General features: G+C 39.0%; 1 protein-coding gene across 1 annotated transcript; it reads right to left on the bottom strand.

The window, feature by feature from the left end:
• Positions 1-648: 648 nt before the first annotated feature.
• LOC110872819 (chloride conductance regulatory protein ICln) lies at positions 649-5,959 on the bottom strand. The gene is made up of 7 exons (XM_022121698.2): positions 5,714-5,959; positions 5,525-5,648; positions 2,583-2,700; positions 2,427-2,486; positions 2,276-2,338; positions 1,346-1,431; positions 649-959 (listed from the first exon to the last, which is right to left on the bottom strand). Exons 1-7 carry the CDS (start codon positions 5,872-5,874, stop codon positions 885-887), a joined length of 687 nt encoding a protein of 228 aa, XP_021977390.1. The 5' UTR covers positions 5,875-5,959; the 3' UTR covers positions 649-884.
• Between the last annotated feature and the right edge of the window lie 3,397 nt (positions 5,960-9,356).

Genomic DNA, 9,356 nt, shown 5'->3' with positions numbered 1-9,356 from the left:
CCACCCCCATCACCGGCCAACCTTCATCACCGGCCATCTTCCTTTTTCCGGTGATTTGTGCAAGCTTCATCACCCCACCACCACCCTGCCACTTCTGCCCCACCCTCCTACTTTCCCACCTTCATTTTTTCAGTTCATTTAAAGAACTCCAATGACCTCCTACTTTCCCACCTTCATTTTTTCAGTTCATTTTAAAAACTCCAATGAAACATCCCAACGTTTTACAAATCTCCAGTGAAAAACAAAGAACAATGATACCGGTTTATGAGATCGGTACAGATTCGGGTGAGAGTGGGGTTGAGGGTGCGACAAAGTTGCCTGATTATGGTGACGGGTTGGTCGCCAGATGATGTCTCGATCTAAAACAATACCTGTGCATCTCCAACATATACTATACCAAACACCATATAACATTGTAAACTACATATCCTATACCAAACACCATCATACATTATCACTATGCATAATAATCTATAAATATCCCATAAACCAACTGAACATTCGCTATCCCGCCCAAGACCTAACTAGTCTAGTCTTTGGTCTAATAATTTAGCATTTTCGGCCTTAGTCTGGTCGCCAACACCCTGTCATTGAAACCCCTATCATATTCGCACTCTCCTTATACCCAGATCCAGGAACACAAATTGCAATTATTTTTTTTGTAGGAAACAACATTATAAAAACAAGATTTTGTTTAGTCTAAAACACACAAAAAGAAAAGCCAAAGCACCAGATGTTCTAAAAAAGAGTCAAAAATTAGATGTAAGAGCAATAGGCTTACAAACTACAGACAACATGCTAGACTTGAATAGTTGACCTTACATATTAACTGAAAACCTCATGTAAACTTAATTTTTGGTATGTAAATGTAGAAGCAAAGATGATCATTGACGGCCACCATTGCGGTTGTTGCTTTCCATTTCATCGGCGTCCTCAAACCTTTGGTCATTTATTTGAAGCTGTCGTGTTTAAAATTAAAACAACATAATGTAAATTGTCAGCCAACGAGATAAACCGCAAAAAATGAGATGAAAACAATGTTTAGCACAGACAGATTAAGGTAGATGTGACAGCTTTAATCCAATTCATTTTTGGATGTGTTAATTTAGGTTACGTTTTATCTCAAAAGAGCATATCAAGCGATTTAGCTAAAAGGGGAACAGGTCAAACGGGTTGAAAGCCATCCAAGCATATTCTTAAATCTTAATGCATTCTAAATCAGTTCTATTCAGAAATTCAGATTGTTGATTAAGTATAATGAAATACTAACATAAAAGATTAATTGCTTGATCTCAGCATCATGTTAAATAATGTGTGCAGATTGAGAATAATAAATAAAAAATACCTCAAGCACACTGTGAGCTAGGTCACTATTTCCATTCACATGACCAATTGTGGTTTGTGATGAAACCCATTCCGGATCAACTTCATCTGAAACAAGCATGTAAGTTGCATAAAACAAGATTTAACACTAGAAGAGATAAAGTAGAGGTGGCAACGTGGCCGGGTCGGGTAACATGTTCGGGTCAACCCAATCCTTTTGTACAGGTTGAAATAAGTCTCGAGGTTGAGTTGACCCGTCACTTTTTGTCCATCAACTTTGAAACTTAACATGTCAAAATGAAAAATAAATTGTATTATTTCAGTAATAGTTGATTGAAACCATTTAGGAGGTTTTATACGTTAATAAAACTTTAGATGACTTTCAACCCGTTTGACTAGGCGTGTCAACGATCCAATACACCAGTGAGCTACTCGAGATCAGTTTGCTAAAAGCTCGAACCAAGCCAAGCTTAAAAAACGAGCTCGATCCTAGATTGGAGCTCGTTTAATAAACAAGCCTGAGCCTCATTCGCATATATCAAACTTGACTAGGCTCATGAGCCTAAACAAGCCAATTATTTATAAAAATATTATAACTTCTATTTACTACGGTAACTCTAAGATTGCATAATAGATATATTGTATATAAAAATGACAAAAATAGCAATAATATATATACATAAACTTATAACTGTAAATATATAAATAAATGAATATATACACATATAAATAAATAACTAGTAAATAATAAACCAGCCAAGCCCGAGCTTAAAAAATTACTCACACACCAGGCTCGAGCTCTCTTAATTAAACGAGCCGAACCCCTATGTTTGACCCATCAGAGATAAATAAATTTAAAAAAAATGAATAGCCATTTTTATTAGTAACAGGTCGAACTTGCCACCTCCAGGATGAATTAACGAATAGCCATATCCCATAAGTGTGTTCATACCTAAACCCATTTCAAGTCCCGTCTGATCGGCACTGAAAACCCAATTGTGCTCCTCTTCTTCCTCTGAAAAAGAACTAAAAATGAGTTAACAAACGGCAAAAAAGTTCAAAAGGTCTTGAAAACTACATTAAAGGGGCTATTGGAACTCCACCTTCAACAGGTTCAGGGTTTAGCTCTGCACACTCACTAAACACCTCAAAAAGAGCATCCACTGTCAACCAAGTAAATCCGCCAGTTACGATTTAATAACAAATATATTAATATGGAATAAACGCATTGCAATTATGTAATGTAGTGAGAATTATACGTTGATTAGGATCTGAAGGCACTAGCCTCATCTCGGTAATCTTTGATAAATCCAACGTCTCATTAGATTCAGAATCAGAGCTTTCTGATTCATCAGCATCTTCATCTCCTGTATCAATCTAAAACAACAATAAAATAATAGGAACTAACACGTGTAGAAATAAACAAAATAATTGCTGTATAGCCAGTGTTTAAAGTATTAACAGAAATGTACACACAATTGTACCAGATATGTAAGGTTCAGTTTGTATTAACACTAAATGTTCCGTAGTATCTTATATAAATTGGATATTCGATCAGGGCAGTTTGATAATCACAACTTGTAACTTGATTCGTAACCGAATTCTGAATTCAAATCTATTGCTAATTGATTCGAAAAGCGCACATACTAATTTCAATCGTAGACTGAAATCTATAGCACATATAATGTATATATGCGTGGACGCTGATAGGGTTAAAACTAACTTGTAGAGAAAGAAGCTAAGAGATAGGAAGATATTTGACTCAAATTCTGCTTGATTTCATTCCATACGTAACATCCACATAAATAGATAGAAACTTACATAAGACACCCCTAAACTACTAATAATTAGTAAAATACCACTAAACTATTATTCTTCACGTAACAATACTTCCCCCTTAAAAGATTCTTGACCTCAAGAATCACAAAATAGAGAAAAAAAAATGCAGCATCCATGAGTTCTTTTGAGTCGACTCCTTCCAGGGTGGACGCCATTCGGTCCTTCCGGTTGCAATCGGAGAAATCCTAGCAATGCGCCATGGCGGGCACCAATCATTTACGGAACTCGCCTTTGCCTTTAAACAGGCACCAAAAAGATTTGTGGGTGGGGTAATTTTTGTAGCAGTGGGTTTGGTACCTCCGTTCCATTTCCCCCCCGTAAACTTCTCTTCTAGGGTTTCATTGTTAAGAGCCTGTGTTTTCGCCAACCCATACGCTTCGTGCAAAGTATGTGGCTTGAACATTTTAACCGGGCCCCGGATGTCCGGCTTGAGGGCTTTGATATACAAACTCACGGCCTGGGTTTCACTCAACGTCACCTTGTTTAATAACGAATCAAAAGCGGTGTTCAATTCCTGTAACGTACCAGTTTGTTGTAGCGAAGCCATCTCTTCCGGTGGGTCTTCAAACAACGCGTCGGAGAACTTGGGAAACTCGATTTTTCCGATCCGAAAGGGTTTAGAACCCCTGGAATCGTTGTCTGGACCGGAGAAGGATCCAAAAGAACTGCCGGACGACTGAGATCTGTCCCGCACAGCCTTGAGGATTTCCTCCTGCTGTTTCGAAGCCTGCTCCTGCTGTTTCATCAAAGCCGATAACGCCGTCTGGATCTCGTTGATGACCCTATCGTGGAACTTCAGTGTGTTATCAATCTCGTTGTTACGGGTGTTCGTCATGGCGGCGGCGGCAAGGTGTTCCGATGAGGAGTCGGAACGGCTCTGATACCCTTGATAGGGTTAAAACTAACTTGTAGAGAAAGAAGCTAAGAGATAGGAAGATATTTGACTCAAATTCTGCTTGATTTCATTCCATACGTAACATCCACATAAATAGATAGAAACTTACATAAGACACCCCTAAACTACTAATAATTAGTAAAATACCACTAAACTATTATTCTTCACGTAACAGACGCTTGGGGAGCAAAAGTGAAAGTGCACTAATTTTAACGTTATTTTACTAATTTCATGAAGATAACATTAAAAGAGGGAGATGGTTAATCATGCATCATGTGGTGGCGTTGATAGCCGAAAGACAAAAAGGTACATGCACTAATCGGCCTTTGTCCCGATTGTTGAGTGTTATGTGCCTTGTGTCCAAGGCTTGATGCAAAACTACTATCGAGCCGGGGGTCTCACTGGAAGCAGCGTCTCTATTCCTACGGGGTATAGGTAAGATTGTCTACATCTTACCCTCCTCAAACCCTACCTTAGCTTTGCTATTGATGGGATTTACTGAGTATGATGATGATGATGAGACTGAAATCTGAATTCAAATCCGTTGCTAAATGATTAAAAAAATCAAAAAACTGAATGTGGTTCAACTCAAGTTTCGGTTTTTCCAGTCTGGTGCTGATCAGCCGTAGCATTTTTCTAGAACTAAAAGATAAAAAATGCAACTTGCAAGTAACGAACTTTCTTACAAAAAGCATTTTGCCACCAACATATATTACGTTCAAACCATCTTCATACTTTATGGTCATTGACTTGTTAAAATATACTATTGGTTCTGAAAATGCATAACAGAACATTTATATCAGGTGCTTACAATATACAGACAATAATTGCAAACTACGGAACATAGCACATAAAACACAAATTCGTTACCATAAATCATGTCACAATATTGTCAACTAGATATGAATCATTCATATGTTTGTTCAATATTTGCATCAGACATCTGCAGCAGACATCATCTCAACTGCAATAAGCCACAAAAATGAACATGATACTCATGGTTTGTTTTTTCGATTCTTGAATTACTATTCATGAAGAAAAACAAGCTTTTTTTCCAAAAATAAAATACAGAAACTGTCATGTTTCTTGAACTTTGATTAGAACAATGTTTTTCAGAACATCTCACTTCCAAACACAACACAAAGCATTCAATAGCCAGTGATCAATTACCACAATACCACCACACTATACAGTGTTGTAAAAATAGGTATTAATATTAATCGGTGGTTAATTAGAAATCGGTGGTTCACCGACTAAATTTCACCTGGTCGGACCCAACAATCGGTAGTCGGTCAAAGTCAGACCAAATCGGTCCAAATGATGAACAGCTAGTTGGTACCCCACCAGCTGACTAGCACCTATCGATATTTACAACACTAACACTATATAATTCTTACTCCAAAATAATAAGGCAAATCCTAAAGATTATAATTTGCAAAACACAACAAAAAGCACTAGAAATGATACCTGCGTATATATACAGGGCGATGTATATGCTTCAGGGTCTCTAGACACTGCGTGAAGAGACACCGAGTAGAAATCAACTGCGTAACCTTTGGTCCTCTCAGTATCGCTCAACCATATCACTTGTCTGCAGAATTACACTATGAAATGACTTATAAACAAATGAAGAAAACAATAGAGTTAGGGTTTTACTTGGTGGAGATATAGAGAGTGCCGGGAGACTCTGGAGGGTGGCTGGCGAGAACAATAGCGACGGCCGGTTGGACGTGCATAAGCTCCTCGCCGTTGTCGGCGTCGAGAAGAGGTTCGCCGGCGTCTGATCTCTCTGTGAAAAATCTTAGTCCTGTTGCCATTATTGATTCTAAAACCCTAGGTCAGCTGTTTGGCTGGGGTTTTGTTTTCGTTTTTCAGTTAGTGCAAGGATGTTCGGCGGACAATTTGAAATTTTAATTATCATTATCACTAGTAAATTGCCATTTTAGTCCCTGAGTTTTGTCTAAATTTGTCATTTTAGTCTAAATAGTTTTTTTTTTGCCTCTAGGTCCCTGACTTTTACATTTTATTGCCATTTTGATCATTTTTTTTAACTCCATCCAAAAACCCAGTTTGTAACAGGGGTATTTTGGGGATTTTCTTAAAAAATGTTTTCAGTTGCCATTTTGATCCAATTCCAAAAAATCAAAAAAATTCCAAAAATCAAAAAAATTCTAAAAAATCATAAAAATTCTAAAAAATTCAAAAAAAATCTAAAAATCAAAAAAATATTAAAAAATCATAAAAATTCTAAAAAACCCAAAAATCATTAAATGTTTCGGCACGAACCGTTTCGACCCGTACCGTTTCGAACCCGAACCGTTTCGAGCCGAACCGTTTCGACGCGAAGCGTTTCGACCCGTACCGTTTTGACGCGAACCGTTTCGACCCGTACCGTATCGAATCGAACCGTTTCGACGCGAACCGTTTCGAGCCCGTACCGTATCGAAACGGTTCGCTTCGAAACGGTTCGCTTCGATACGGTACGGGTCGAAACGGTTCGGTTCGAAACGGTTCGCGTCGAAACGGTTCGGTTCGAAACGGTTCGGTTCGAAACGGTACGGTTCGTGTCACACCCCTTTCTGCGGCGGAAGCACGAGATGTGATCATGAAAGGTTCTCATTACAGTTCGTTTCATCCTCGTATTTCTTCCTTCGGATGGGCCATTGCTTTCAGGTAAAGTCACACATACTTGTGTCATCCTACTTCTAGTATATGCTAATTATCACACATAATTACAATTAACTCTCAATCACAGACGAGTGCTACTCTCGTGCACCCTAAGTCTCGTAATGTCCGTTCTAGACTCATGTAGACAGTTTCAGGTTGTGGATGTCGCGTGACGTTTTATGCAATGAAAACTCTTTGAAAAATTGTTTTCGTGAAAGGATCCTAGAGATTGTAGACTAGACTCGAGAAGGAATCCTGATTATAGCCGATTTATGTAAATTTCTGCACTTACAGTGCGTTTCGGGTGCTTTTTAGTGCTTATTTTTGCTTTCGCAATGTATATATATTAACCCTTGTATGTATTCTTGGGTTTTAACGTATTCTTGTTATTGGACCTACACCTAGGCCTCAATTCTAATGTCTGACTGCTTTCTGCAGTTCTGTTGACACAATGTGTCTTACAGGTGAGTTTATTAGTATTTCTGACGCAACGCTTTCGTTTTTGCATAAAGCAATGTTTTGTAGTATACAATGTGCATGAATTCACTTGCTTAGCATCTAATCAGTCAATGCTGTCATTAAGCACATAATTGCAGTCATTAAATAATAATTAAAGTGTACGGAAGTTACCGGTTTTGTGCCAGTTGTCACAGTTCGAAACGGTACGGTTCGAAACGCAACGGGTCGAAACGGTACGGGTCGAAACGGGACGGTTCAAAACGGTACGGTTCGAAACGCTTCACGTCGAAACGGTTCGGTTCGATACGGTACGGGTCGAAATGGTTCGGGTTCGAAACGGTACGGGTCGAAACGGTTCGTGTCGAAACGGTACGGGTCGAAACGGTACTGTTCGAAACAGTTCGCGTCGAAACGGTACGGTTCGAAACGGTACGGGTCGAAACGGTTCGGTTCGATATGGTACGGGTCGAAACGGTTCGGTTCGAAACGGTTCGCGTCGAAACGGTACGGGTCGAAACGCTTCGCGTCGAAACGGTTCGGGTTCGAAACGGTACGGGTCGAAACGGTTCGTGTCGAAACAGTCGAGCTCGAAACGGTTCGGTTCGATACGGTACGGGTCGAAACGGTTCGCGTCAAAACGGTACGGTTCGATACGGTACGGGTTCGAAACGGTTCGGTTCGATACGGTACGGGTCGAAACGGTTCGGTTCGAAACGGTACGGGTTCGAAACGGTTCGCGTCGAAACGGTTCGGTTCGATACGGTACGGGTCGAAACGGTTCGGTTCGAAACAGTACGGGTCGAAACGGTTCGTGCCGAAACATTTAATGATTTTTGGATTTTTTAGAATCTTTTTGATTTTTTGGAATTTTTATGATTTTTTAGAATTTTTTTTATTTTTAGATTTTTTTGATTTTTTTAGAATTTTTATGATTTTTTAGATTTTTTTTTATTTTTAGATTTTTTTGAATTTTTTGGAATTTTTTTGATTTTTTGGAATTTTTTTGGTTTTTTGGAATTGGATCAAAATGGCAACTAAAAACATTTTTTAAGGAAATCCCCAAAATACCCCTGTTACAAACTGGGTTTTTGGATGGAGTTAGACAAAATGATCAAAATGGCAACAAAATGTAAAAGTCAGGGACCCAGAGGCAAAAAAAAAACTATTTGGACTAAAATGGCAAATTTGGACAAAACTCATGGACTAAAATGGCAATTTACTCCTTTTTTAATAGTGATAAGGGGGATCACTCATCACTCACTCATTACTCACAACACCCAGTTAAGTTTCGCCATGTCATCAACAATTTTTTCATCACTTACAACATTTTTTAGTGGCAATGGTTATCACTCACAACACCCAACAATAAACCCTCACACCCCCTCACATCCATTTATCACTCACACCCCCATCACTCGTGAAATATATCACGGACACAATATCATCACTCGTGAACAAAGCAGTGGCGGTGGGTTGTTTGCATGTATCACTCGTGAACCTTGTTTATCACGGGGAGATTTTCTCCCACTCTGCCTCCCCTAATCTTTAACTAGTTGTGAGAGAAATCTCATACCCTCCAAAATAGATGGCTTTAACCTTATTCTGGTCAGACTATATTGTCTTAATCGGGTCCACGCCCTCCCAAATAGATGGCTTTAACAGTTACTAGCGTAAAAAGGTTTGCTAAAAACAGTCCAGCGCAACCGATTTTTCTTTTACGGCAAGGAACGACGTGCCAACCACCATGAAACCGGGCGCTGTGGCCAAGGTCAACTACTCGATCGTCGCCAGCCAATTGGCTCTCCCAGATGCGCGGTGTAACACCTGCGTTCCTAGACTTTTACCTATTGTCACTTTTATCCCATGTACTATGTGATACTTGACACTTTTGATGTTTGTGATGCTTAAATCTAGATTCTTGATACTATGAGACTTGATACTTAACGCTAGAAACTATGATTCTTGATACTTGATACTTGGAAACTATGATTCTTGATACTTGATACTTGATACTTGGAAACTATGATTCTTGATACTTGATACTTGGAAACTATGATTCTTGCTACTTGATACTTGGAAACTATGGGAAGCTATGATTCTTGATACTCGGAATCTGGATTCTTGACTCTTGATACTTTGGTGCTTGACTCTTGAGGCTCGTGAAACTTGAGAC

The sequence above is a fragment of the Helianthus annuus genome, chromosome 8 (assembly GCF_002127325.2).
Source record: "Helianthus annuus cultivar XRQ/B chromosome 8, HanXRQr2.0-SUNRISE, whole genome shotgun sequence".
NCBI classification, from domain to species: Eukaryota; Viridiplantae; Streptophyta; class Magnoliopsida; order Asterales; family Asteraceae; genus Helianthus; species Helianthus annuus.
The sequence above is the reverse complement of the archived record's forward strand: the minus strand, read 5'-3'. Positions and strand labels throughout refer to the sequence as shown.

Coding starts and splice junctions, on each gene's coding strand:
- LOC110872819 (XM_022121698.2), bottom strand. CDS start 5,874: ATGGCAACAGGACTAAGATTTTTCACAGAGAGATCAGACGCCGGCGAA. Junction 2,701..5,524: donor CGCCCTGTATATATACGCAG/GTATCATTTCTA, acceptor TTGTTGTTTTAG/ATTGATACAGGAGATGAAGA. Junction 1,432..2,275: donor GGGACTTGAAATGGGTTTAG/GTATGAACACAC, acceptor TGCTTGTTTCAG/ATGAAGTTGATCCGGAATGG.